General features: G+C 43.0%; 1 protein-coding gene across 1 annotated transcript in view; it reads right to left on the bottom strand.

Moving 5' to 3' along the window:
* Positions 1–13382, bottom strand: part of SYBU (syntabulin) — a 91962-nt gene extending 78580 nt beyond the window's left edge. Inside the window, exons 1-2 of the mRNA XM_007934757.2 lie at positions 13308–13382; positions 11393–11600 (exon numbers count right to left, since the gene is read on the bottom strand). Of these exons, the coding sequence (XP_007932948.1) occupies positions 11393–11600; positions 13308–13331 (232 nt within the window). The 5' untranslated portion in view covers positions 13332–13382. The remainder of the gene's footprint in view (positions 1–11392; positions 11601–13307) is intronic.
* Positions 13383–13408: the final 26 nt, after the last annotated feature.

Raw genomic sequence — 13408 nt, 5'->3', positions numbered from 1 at the left:
CTACTGTACGAGTTCCAGCATTATTTCTGTCACCAAGGCCAAATTTTCCAACTACCGGTGATTCTTCTTTGTTTCCAACTTTTGCATTCCAGTCACAAATATTTAACATAGTGTGAGTAACAAATCTATTGAAGCCTTTTGGTGAGGGAAGAGCCGATGGTGAAATTGGGAAACCGAGCACAGCCCATCATCATAGCCAGAAGCCAGGGCAGGTGTGATGAGGGGTGAGGTGAGTTCTTCTGTCAGGCTCGCTTTAATGTCCCTTGCTCTTTCTTTCCAAAAAGGCATGTTACAAATCGTTCTGGCCTTCCCTCTTTCTAGCAATATGGGTTTATTTGGAGTTTCTAGACCATGCCTTTTTTAACTGCCCTTTTTTTTGTATGTTTGTTTTTTACAAAGTTCCTTGTCAGGAGAAGGTGGGAGAGAAAGTGAAGGAGGAGGAGAATTGGCAAGGTCAAGGAGACAGAATGAGAGAAAGGACAGAAAAAAGAGAGACAAAGAAGCTGTCTCTTAACTTTTTGAAAGCCTTAATGCAAGGAGATTTCACACCCTTGAAGACATATGGACTACAGTTAGCTGTCTTGTAGCAATGTGAGTATTTTTTTTGCCTCCCATCTACTTTTTTTTCACATTGAGAATATGAAGATAGTGACAGTCAAGATGGAGCAACAGATAAAAACTGAGAAAGTTAACGGAAAAAAACGTATCAATGCTCACGATATCATTTATGCAATTGTTATGTTTGGGTTTTTTTCCTGTAAAATAAGTGTAGTTTTTAGATAATATATTGAGTGTTGCTGTGATGCTCAACAAGGAGCCCTGGTGGCATAAAGGTTAAAGTGGTCGGCTGCTGACTGAAAGGTCAGTGGTTCAAACCCACCAGCAGTTCCAAGGGAGAAAGACCTGATGATGTGCTGCCATAAAGATTACAGCCTTGGACACCCTATGGGGCCTCCTAAATCCAGATCAACTGAACAGCACACAACAGGATGCTGACCAGGTTTCAGGTGAGCTTCTAGATGAAGATGAACTAGGAGAAAAGCGTGGCGCTCTCTTTCTGAAAACCAGACAACACCCCGTGGATTGCGACAGCTCATCTGTACCTGACCATGGATTTGGCCCAGGAACAGGCAGCACCTCCTTCTACGTGTATGCGGTTGTCGTGCATCAGGGGCTGACCTGATGGTCGCTAACAACACAAATCCTGGCATTCACTTTTTTTAAAAAAAAAAAAGTGCAAAGACAGGAGAGAAAAAGAAGTAATAGTCTCATAAATTAGTCTAATTCCAATGATGTAAAACAACTTCTGAATTTTGGAAGCTAGCCTCACAGACAAAACGTCCACCCGCAGGAGAGTGGTTGAAGACATGAGGTCCCCTGTGGTGTGGAATACGGTGCTGTCATGCCAATGAATGAGGGGGACCTCTGCGTGCTCACAAGATGACCTGGAACACACTCCCTGAGGGCAGGAACTCTCATTGTTCACTGGCTCACCTCCACTCCCAGACCAGTACCTTGCACACCACAGGCATTCCATGGAGACTTATTTAACAAATGAATGGGAAGGACCACAGATCGATATAACACAATCTCACTTGGGTGAAAAGCAAAACAAACACATCAGTCAATGTGCTGACATCCACTCTGACATATATGTTTGCACACCATATAGTGTCTAAGGCACTTGACTGCTAACCAGAAGGCTGGAGGTTCAAACCCACCAGCCACTCCTCGGAAGTAAGGTTGGGCAATCCTACTTCTGTAGTGATACTGCCTCGGAAACCCAAGGAGGGGTCGCTATGAATCAGGGCTGACTCGACGGCACATAACAACACCACCACCACCACCATATAAATGAGCACGTATTTACTACTTTTGAATTAAAAATAAAAAATATATATATATAACACTTAGTATTTTTTTTTTTTTTTAAAGTCATTCCAAACACCTGAGAATAAATAGATGGTAGTTTAGTGTCTACCGGGTCTCAAGAATTCTTAGTACTAGGCTGGTATCCTGCAAGGATCCTATCTTCACAGGTACCCCCTGAAATGAATAGAGAATAAAAACTGAGCCAGCCAGGAAAGAGGAGCCCGAAGAAAATTCTGACTGAGCAGGGAGCAGCTGAAGGATGCAGGTTTCAACTGAGATGGGAGTTAGTGCTGCATGATCCCACATGTAATACCCTGTGTAGTTGGAAGCTTGGTTTGGGTTCCCCAAGAGGAGTGAGCAGCCTCAAACAACAGGCTTCCTTCTGCAGCCAGAGGAGTCCAATACTAGTCAGGGGCGGCTTTGGTGCAGGATGACTTTAAGGAGCAGTGGCAGGGGCAGACAGGTCAGAAGTGTCCACCTGGCAGCGGTAGCGGGCTGGATTGTGCCTGCACAGCAGGAGATGGCCACGCTGAGCAGTGGTGGGGGGACCTGTGCCCTCTAAACTCAGCCCACTGCCATCAAGTTGATTCTGATTCATAGGGACCCCCACCGGGTTTCTGAGGCTATAAATCTTTACAGAAGGAGACTGCCTTGTCTTTCTTCCAGGGAGCAGCTGCTGGGTTCAAACCACTGACCTTCTGGTTAACAGGCAAGTGCCTTAAGCACTACAGCACCAGAAGTCTTTAAAATCTTTACAAAAACAGACTGCCTCATCCTCTCCCACAGAGTGGCTGATGGTTTCTAACCGTGACCTTTTAGTCAGCAGCCAAATGCACTAACCATTTATCCACCAGAGTCCCTGAGAATGCAAGCACACCCAGCCACCTTGTATACCTGAAGTACATGGAGTCTCTCCTGGGTCAGTGAGAGGAGACTGGCGTTTACTCAGAGAAAAAGCCACCATTTGGGGGAAAGGGTGGCCAGCATTAAGCAGGGGTCTTGGGAGACATGGGTGTGCAGCTTTGTGCTAACCTTCTTGACTATAAACTGCCTGCTGGCTTTTCTCATGGGTTGTGTGGCTGGGAACCAAGGATTTGTTCTCCAAATATGCCTTGTACTTTCAAGGCTCTATGCTTTCACATTCATTACTCTCTCTGCCTGCCATGCCATTCATTGCTTCTCAAACTCCTACACAGCCTTTAAAACCCCACTGAAGCACCAGCTCCTGCATGGCACATTTTCTGGTCTTCTCATAATAACTCTCTTGTAGCTAGCTACCCAGAGCACTTGGGCCCTGGTTCTGTTATGGAACTTACTCTTGTGCCATTTATAGATGCTTAACTCCTCAAACAGGAAGGTTTCATTCATTTACTAAACGCGTATTGAACGCTGGGTAACACATGTGGTGGCCACTGAACTGGAAACAACTTGACAGCAATGTTTTTTCTTTGGTTGTTGTTGTTTACTGTCCTAGTTGATTTATTTGCCGAACTACTAGGACAGTATATGTACTAAATACATTTTATTAAATGAATGAAGAGGCTTTATTCATCCCGTTTTTATGTCTTCTACCAAATTCCAATACATACTTATTAAGCCATTGCTATGCGCCAGGCATAGTGCAGGGAACTATACCGTCCCTGCCTTCATGGAACATATAGTCTACTGGTATGTCAGGTAAATAAATAAGCCATTTAAAAACAAGGTCATGCAGTGTGATAGTGACGAATAACAAAGTGGCCCTAACTTGGACTTGGTTACAGCAAAAAAAGCTAACACTATGTTCTAAGGACTTTTGCTGCTGCTGTTCTTGGCTGTCAAGTCAATTCCAACTCACGGTGACCTCACCTGCATGGCGATGAACTGCTCCCAGGGTATTCAAGGCTGTGATTTTTCAGAAGCAGACTGCCAGACCTGGCTTCTGCATCACCTCTGGGTGGATCTGATCTGCCAACCAACCTTCTGGCTAGTTGAGTGGTTAATCTTCTCCTTCATGCCCAATTAAGCTTTTCAAAATAGCTGTTTCCATTCTATCTGCCACCCCCACTCACATTTCAGCCTCAGGCAATCTAGACTCTACCCTTACAATTTTCGGCATTTGCTTCTGCCTAGGATCAGTGATAACCTAAAAGTCTGATCTGTGAGTACTTTTCAGTGAGTAGTTTGCTTAACTCTTGCAGTCCTATCAGAAAGTGTTGTCCACTCCCTTCTAAAAGCTCTCTCCTCCTTTGGGATTGGACACTCCATTCATTCCTGGCTCCCTCCTCTCTTAAGGCTCTTCTCTAGCACCACTATCCATGGGAATGACTCTTGCTTATTCCTTGGTCCTCTAATCTTTCTTTAGGCATTCTCCTTTACTGAAATTATCATCTCCTTTACCTCCAGCCACCACCATTGCCAACTCCTCTCTAGAACTCCAGATCTTTGTCTCAAATGCACCAAAGCCTCAACTGAATTCATTCAAAGGCACTCTAGTGGTAGTCTTTGGAAGGAAGACTAGGCAATCCACTTCCATAAAGATTTACTGACTCGGAAACCCAAAGGGAGTCGCTATGAATCAGAATCGACTTGATGGCAGTGAGTTTGGTTTTCTGGAGTCCTAGTGGTAAGGCCTAAGGCATTGTGACTGCTAACCAGAAGGCTGGCAGTTCAAACCCACCAACCACTCCTCAGAAGGAAGGTTGGGCAATCTACTTCCATACTGATACCACCTCGGAAACCCAAGGAGGGGTCTCTATGAGTTGGACTCAACTTGACAGCAGTGAGTTTGGTTTTGTTTGTTTGTTTTAGCGCTACAGTGTCCAAAGCACTTAGCTGCTAACTGAAAGGTCTACTGTTCAAACCCACCAGCCACCCCACACAGGACAAAGATGTAGCAGTCTGCTTCTTTAAATATGACAGCCTTGGAAACTCTATGGAGCAGTTGTACTCTGTTCTACAGGGTCACTATCCATGGGAATGACTTGATGGCAATGGTATGTTTTTTCTTTTTCAAAAAATTCGTTATCTCACTGTCCTCCCCAACCCTGCTATTCCATTTGTATTCCCTCAGTGGATACTGAGGCACAATCCTCTCCTTCTCCTTTTACTTAAAATTGGCAACTCGAACCCATCTGGTTGGTCCACCTCCCAAAGACCTCACATCTACCATTTTATCAGCTTTCATCTGACTGCTGCAAAGGCCTTCAAACGAGGCGGGCTCCTCACCTCCATTTCCCACCTCCTCTGATCCACTGTTCAACAGGTAATCAGGATGATCTTTCTAAATGATAAGTCTGGTTCTGTCTTTTCCCTGCTGAAAACCCTTCATCAGCTCTGAAGAATCTTTAGGAATTGTAAAACGGCATCCCATGAACCATATCCAGCTAGTTGCATGTGTTTCTGGCCCACACGTTGGTCAAAAAGCAGGAATTAAAAAATTTTGACTATCAGAGGCACACACTGGCATTTCTACAGTCCCCTCCATCGTCTTCTTTCCAGTCAGTCTCACTATTTACAGTGCTGGTCCAGTCCCTGTTTGGAGGCGTGAGATCACGGACCAAGGTCTTAACGTGGCCTACAAAGCCTTTTATGATCTGGCCCTGCTGCCCTCCTAATCCGCTTTCATGCTTTTAACTCAGGCTTGCTGCTGCCAAAGCTCGTGTTTTTCTCTACACCAGTCTAATTAATGTTACGTCTTTGAACCCTTAGGTTTGTGAAAGATAAGATACACAACACTGATGTCAACACAGCAACAAACACAAATTACAAGAAGTGTGTGGGGGTTAAAAGAAACTCACTACTGTCGAGTCGGATCTGACTCACAGCGACCCCTCCTTGGGTTTCCAAGGTGGTATCACTATGGAAGTAGATTGCCCCATCTTCCTTCCGAGGAGTGGCTGGTGGGTTTGAACCGCCAGCCCTCTGGTTAACAGTCAAATGCCTTAGGCACTACGCTACCAGAGCTCCTGTGTGGGGCATATATATAGGTAAAAGGAACAGGGACACAAAACAACTGTAAGTAAAGTAGTTGTGGGGGTATCACATCCAAAGATCTGTTAGCCCATTGATTTTGGTGCCAGGGTTAAGGCAGTAAATTAACTGAATTTCCCAATCCTTGTGTTTTATTCATCTTTGCAGCCTTGGCCCTATCCCTGACCCTTACCAAGCAATTAATAAACACTTACTGGATGAGTACATCTTTGCAGACGGTTAGAAAAAGTACAATGTTCTGTTACTCTCAGGCCTGTTTTTCTTCTTTCTACTTCTTTTCCTGTACCCAATGTCCTAAAATCACCCAAAATCAAAGAAAGAAAATAAAAAAGGATAAGCAGTGTGCCTGGAGATAGTAAATCCAGAGAGAGGATAATTTGGGGAAATAAAGGAAAGAAATGCATTCTCCTCCCTCTTAGTTTTCTATCATTATAATAAAAGTTAAACCCATTATGTAGATAAAAATGTTATTGCTGTGTCTAATGACGTAGACCTCATAAATACAGAGACCAAAGTTATAATTTCCAGGGGATGTAGATATAGTTCTTTTGCCCCACAGTCACTGGTTTTAAGAACTTGGCTCCAAAACTACTTCCTACCATTTTTGATCCTTGTTCATCTTGCAGTGCCTCTTTGGGCAGACCCCTTAAGACCCTCATACAGAACCTCAAACACATGGACTACAAGCAGTTAGGCTTAGACTTCAGATTCCCAGGCCTTCCATGGGTATGTTAGGGCCAAGGCACATACATTTTAAACACATTTTCCTGAGGATTCTAAAATACACAAACACCGTACTGTGAAACTGAGAAACACTGTCACAAAAATGAACACATTAGAACCAAAAAGACTTTCACATTAAGTACTATAATTTGCCTTCAGACATGATCCAGTTCTACCATAATTACCTTCTGAATTCCCTACTGTTGAGGATTTTTTTTTATTAAATAGCAAAAAATTTTACTCTTATCTTCCTAATTGTAGTTACCATTTTCTTAAGGAAATACTGCATATATACTCTTCCTTTGTAATATATTTCATTAAGTATTTCTGAAGGCAGGTAAACACTTGAACTCTGTATTTTGCAACTGTGCCTAGGTCCCATGCTCATTAAAGTGATACCAACATCTTAGGGTCTTTTTTTTTTTTTTTTTTTAATTCACAGCAGGTTGGCAGTCATCCAATTACAGCATGATTTCGTACTGCAGCTCAGCTCACTTGAAGCAGTTCATCTCAATCCTAATCATTATGTTCAAAGGCTCATTCCATCTAGATGCCAAGTTTCCTCAACAGGACAAAAGCATACCAGAAATATTTCTGTTTGGCAAGGCCTGGTAAATTTTTGGAGGCATTGTCATGCCATGGCGGGTTACTAGTCAGGTTATAATTTACTTTAATTCTTCCTCGCACCAACAGCAACAATGATTACCCCCAGGTCACTGGCACTCAAAGAATTTCTTCCCAGCCACAGAAAACAACAAAATCCTTTTTGCAAACACCTTACTTGGAATTAGACTGCAAAGAATCCCAAGTCCTGACTATGGGGTTTATTGATCCAGTACATGTTTCTTAATGGGGCAAATCACACAATCCATCCATGTATCATCTGTGTGTGCACGTTAGAAATATGGCAATAACTTAAAGAAATTACTGGTCTCCCATAAAGCAATCAGCAGTGTTCCATACGCATAATTTGTTCCACCTGCCATGTTTACAAGGCACCCCAAGGAGAATTAGCTTAAAACCCAGAAATCCATCTGCCTCCCAGTTGTAAGGGGTCATTATTGCCTCAACTAGGGCAAGGGAAATGCATAGCATGCAGCTAATCATGTCAGGTGCCTGATACATGTACTGACACATTGCCCAGGTCATCGGCTCTTCTAATAGTGGCTGGAGTCACCATATGATGACAAACACAATCTGCTACCAACAAAACATGGTGGGGAGGGATGGAGCCTAGATTCAATGGGCCACACCCAGAGCACAAACCCTGTATGTGGTCATGGGAATCTCAAAAACAAGACACGGGAAAACAGTGATTTTATGCCAAAACACTGGTGGTTAAAAACCAAACCAAACCAAGAAATGCCTAATCAGGAAAAAAAAAAAAAAAAGAGGGGATAGGAGCAAAGATGTTCTGTTTTTATTAAATAACTAATTATTATTAACTGCACTTCCCTATGTATTCATTTTTTAAAAAATAAAGCATCAATTAACATTTACTAAGAATATACAATGTTTTACTTGTCATGCACAGAAAATAGAACCTGGCCTCCAATAAAATTTAGGCTTAACTATTTCCAACTAAGGCCATAGTAACTAAGACTTAATACAGACTGTATGGAATAGGGTGTTTAATGACAGAATGATGTCCAAGACACACATACGCTGATGAAATGCACTAAACACATGCCTATCTTCAAGGCAATTCTGCCTCCAAGAAGCTATTACAAGAAGAGCTCTTTGGGGACACACCCTCAAAGGAATTGCAAAAGGTTGCCCACCACTCCTTCCCTCTCAAATGAGACAGACATGACATACAAATTAGCATACAGAATATCAAGTCATGAAGTGCTCCTTGTCAAGGCTTCCACGGTGGAAAGCAGGATTGGGGGACGGAAAGGGAGAGAGATACACATGGATGGGCCACTCTGAAAATGGTTCTCAGACTTTGAAATTTCACAGATCTGCAAAATTAAAGAAAAAACACAGGGCAGGGATGGAGGAAACATCGACATGGAGTTGTCATTTATTTTGCTGAAGTACAACTACCATCTACTACCATGGATGATACACACACACACACACACACATATATATATATTTTAGTAATACAAATGATGGGAAACACAATCTCTCAAAATAAAAGGTAATCCTTTAAATTGAGTAAATTTAACTTTATGTAAACTCACTACATTATCCTTCTTTTAAAAAAGGAATACCTTAGGACATGATGCTTTTCACAATTTAATGCCTTTGATTCAGATCTGAGGAGACTTTAGACTGTAGTTCTGCAAAGGTGATTTTCAAACTAAGATTTTATACATGTATATATGTGTGTGTGTATACACATATACACACACACATATAGAACTGTGTTTGAGTAACATCTTCCTCCACAATTTCACTACCAGTTGGTAAGAATCCAACCTATGCAAATCCCCTTTGCTGTCAGTCAGTGTGATGGTTCATAATAAAGACAATACAGAATGATCTCTGTCAGATTATAAAGTTACGATGGTAACAGACACTTCCAAATTATATTACTTCTATTCTAGCACAGGATGGCATTTTCAATGTTACTGTGTTCCTTGTTCTCTGACTGAACTGCCATGATAAAGCAATGAACACACATTCTGGCTTCAGTGTTAAAGTGGCTGGATTAAGACCAGCTATTCCCCCTGCTGGTTGGACATGTTTTACAGCCTCGACTTCATTAATGCTCCCCATAGTACCAAACCCATTTATTTCCCATCTACCAACTGACCTCCTAAGGCATCATTAACATGCCCCCGAAGGCCTTACTCCTGTCAATTTTAGTCAGCACAGCCCTCTGAGCCTCTGTGGGGTTTATCAGAGCTCTGTAGAAAAGGAAAAGCAAGGAAAAGAAGGGAACAGGTCCCAAATGTTGGCAAATTGCCAACACAGGAATATGCGAGAGAGAGAGAGAGAGAGAGAGAGAGAAGCTGGAGGTGGAGGGAATCCTATCTGGTGAGAGGATGCAAAGCTAAAGATTGAAAGGTAGGTTATACAGACCCATAATTATAAGCTTCTGCCACTCAATTCTCAGCTAGTTAATGGCAGGAGGATCAATATCTACTTTCGATTTTCATGTACAGCATTATGGCCTCAGTGGGAGACAGGCCTCCTGGGAAGGAGGGACGATGCAAGAAATGAGTCTTGGAGAGAATGAGTCATGAACAAAAGTAATAACTGTATTGGTTTTTCTTTATGTTTTCTAAAATAAATTTTGTATCTCTTTTGTTTAGACCAATTTTTCCTTTTTTGTGATAACACTACTCACTCTGAAGCCAGTCATAGAGAAATCAATTTATGTGAAGGGAATATGAGGAATAAATGTGGAACTGAGTTAGGTAAACAAAGCTGTGTCAGTCTGAAATGGTATCCTCAGGGTTCATCTACACCCAACCAGAGTGAGCCCTGAGCTCCAGAATGGAGTTAAAGTAAACAGCACTACATTCTGCAAACACAACTCTAGGTTCTAGGAATAGTAACTGTTCCAGTTTGTCATTTTTCCTTTTCTTCCTTTCTGGCAAAGGATTAAGCAAACCATCAGTGGCTTTCCCTTTTAAATTAGATTTATATAATTCAAATGGCAAGAAGAAAGTCTTAAAATATGTTTTGATATATTTTTTTTCCAGAATCAAACAGAGAACTGGATAATTTATAGAGAAAAAAAGAAAGGAGCAAAGTATATCTAATACATAGCTTATGCATGAAATGGAACGATTTTGTGAATGTAATGAATCCAAAGCTACACTTAGAACATCCATGAAAAATGTAGTTAGTAGCACTAAACATGAGATGTTACAATCTGTTAAATTAGGGCATCAATAACAGCATCTTGATTCATAAGTCCCTTCTCATAAATGTTTCAAATTGTAAACTCCCTAAATAAGTTCTAAAAAAAAAATCCACTAGGAAACATTCTTCACTAATCATAAAACTCATTCCTTTATATTTTACCCAATTTCCTAAGACTTCTTTCAAAGAATACAAGTCCTTCTAAGTCATGTGCTTCAATGAGTCTGACAGGTTCTAGGAAGCGATAATGGTGGCACCTTAAGAACTCTGAAGAGAGGTGTGCCCTTCCCAAATATGCTCACAATCTTCAGGAAACTTCCTTCATCAGGTGCCAAATATGACAAACATAGTTCATCACACTAGGAATCATCATTTCTTAAGGGCCTCTATAAACCACACACTATGCCAGGACATTGAGACACACGATCCCATCTAATCCTACAGCAACTCTACAAGGCAGACATTATCATCCCATTTTAAGGATGTAAGCATTGAGGCTTAAGGAGGTTAAGCAACTTGCCCAAGGTCACACAGCTTCAAGTGGTGAAAGGACCAGGCAAATTACAAAGCCTGTGCTCTTTCCCTCTGACCTACAAGGCCAGGCCAGCCCTGGGACTTGGGTTATAGCGCTCTTTGATCTTGAACTCATTAAGTAGTAGTTGCTTTATCTTTGGGGATTCCATAATCAGAAGTACACGGGCTTATAAAAGTTGTTAAAAAAATGCAATTTAATACATTTTCCAGGTTTAACAAAGAAGCACATTTTTCAAAAAGTCATAGAAAGTTAGATTTCAAACTCTAAATCTTAAACTAGAATACATAAAAACAGGTATGGAAGTCTGTTAGGTTGAACCACGTAAATTTTTTTTTTTTTTTTTTAAGGTCAAAATGCCCAACAAGGTGACAAGTTACACGAGTCATCCTAATAGCGGTCCACGTCCATTCACAAGGCAGCGGCGTTGCACATGCTTCGCGCCACGCCTGGCCTCCCGAGACACCGTACCTGAGCAGAAGCTGTTGCTGCTAATGGCCCCTGCTGAGCGCCCGGAGCTGCTGGCGTTGAACTCTCTGCTGTCTTCCTCAGAGAAGGGAGACTCTGAGGCCGGGGACACTTTGTGCTGCTGCTGCTGAGGCAGATAGGGCCGAAGAATCAAACGAGGGATCCGGCTTCGGGAAACCTCCTTCTCACCATGCTGCGCTCTCTGCTCCTTCTCAAAAGTGGACATAAAAAAGGGAACAAAAGGAAGACTGTTGCCCCCTCTGCACTCCTGTCTGCTCCTTCAGGGCTCAGTTCCTGAGGAATTTTATTTCTGAATATTAGATCTTCACAAAGAGTCTGAGTAGTCCTTTATCTTCGGATTGAAGTAAGCTCCAAGATTCTTCAGATGAGCTCACACACACACACACACACACACACACACAATTCCACTTCCAAGAATTAACAGGAAGGCCACCTTACTCTCCCCTGCAATTCCTGACTCATCTTCCCAACACTGGATTTTTTCTACTACACTGAAGCTTTCGGTTCTGTCGAAGCCTATTCATTACTCACAGAACACTCCTGCTTTTACTTGATTTCTTCTTTACTTCCATTTTGCTTTTCCTGAAATAGTTGTGACAATTCAATTTCTCCTTTCCTGTCTCCTCACAAAGTCAACCCCCATATCTGGAACAATTCTTTCCTGATAGATCACGTAGCCTTATCTTTTAAATCCCTCCCTTTCCAGCCAGGATCTCAATTATTCATTAATATCGTGGTACACAAGGCTTGTTGCCAACAGAAAAGCTAACAAAAATCCAATACCCTGTAAAATGGCTCCACCTTTTTATATTATCCTTAGCTTTTGTTTTCCTTACAAAACACCCATGAGATGAGATTTTTCTCTTGTTCTCTCTTTTAAAAACAGAGCATCCAATACACAGGGCCATGCCTTGGTCAAAAAACAAAATACAGGTATAAGAAAGTAACATGCTGGCAACATTGTCACTTCTAAAAGTGCTTTCCCAACCATCACCTCACTTGATCTATACACCGCGGATTATAACAGGGAGACAGCACTCATATGTTTCCCTGTTCACGGGTGAAGAAATTGAGGCTATGAGAAGTGAGGATGTTCAGCTAAGTGTGCACATCATCTAGAAGCAGCGCTTTTCAGGGTTGACACCATCCTGCCTCACTAAAATGGATTGCTAGTTGCAGCTCCTTGCAAAAAAAATCCACTGCTCCCTCCAACCTCTGCAACTGAAAAAGGGTTTGGGATTAGGTAATAAACACCATTTTGCAACATGACCTCCGCTCATGTCCACGCAGCTTACCAGGTAGGGTCACTGCCAAAGCAAACACTTCTGGGAGGCCCAGACAGTGCAGGAATTGAAGGGAAAGGCGAGCCGCAGGAACTCCTGAGGTCGCCCGAGCACACACCCTATCCAGGGGCGGCCAGCCGCACCCAGCGTCTGGACTCGTGCCGGACATCAGTCACCCAGCGGGCATCACATGTCAGCCAGTCCGCGCGGCCAAGTGCAGACCCTGAACCAATGCTGGTCACTGACACGCCGGAGTCCTTATTTCTCACTCAAAATCCATCAAATTCCTTTTATTCACATCACACGCGGTACATCAACTCAGAGCTGGATTCCAAATTCCCAAATGTCAGGAGATGAGATTAACCTTCCAAACTCAATCTGTTTAATTCGGTGCCAAACTCCAAAATTCTGTTCTCCGGTACCACCTCCCCACCTCCCAGGTGTCACCTAACGTCCTACGGACCCCGGCACCTCTCCACCCGCCTTCACCTCGCTCTGCACACCACACTCCAGCTCTCTCTCACCTGGCCCACTTCTTGCCCTTAGCGCGCGCCCTTCCTTCCCCGCCGCCTGCTAGCACTCCCACCCGCGCCCGCACTATCTGCCCCACTTACCTTGGTCTCTCGGAGGGGCCCCATCGCTCCGCTGCCCGCCGCGTCCTCGCGCCGCCGCTGCCGCCGTCCTGGAGGAGGCACCTGCGTGCACTGGAGCGAGG

Source organism: Orycteropus afer, unplaced genomic scaffold (assembly GCF_000298275.1).
Source record: "Orycteropus afer afer isolate SDZICR_OR568_19922 unplaced genomic scaffold, OryAfe1.0 scaffold00021, whole genome shotgun sequence".
NCBI lineage: Eukaryota > Metazoa > Chordata > Mammalia > Tubulidentata > Orycteropodidae > Orycteropus > Orycteropus afer.
Note: the sequence above shows the minus strand (reverse complement) of the source record. Positions and strands in the feature narration are given on the sequence as shown.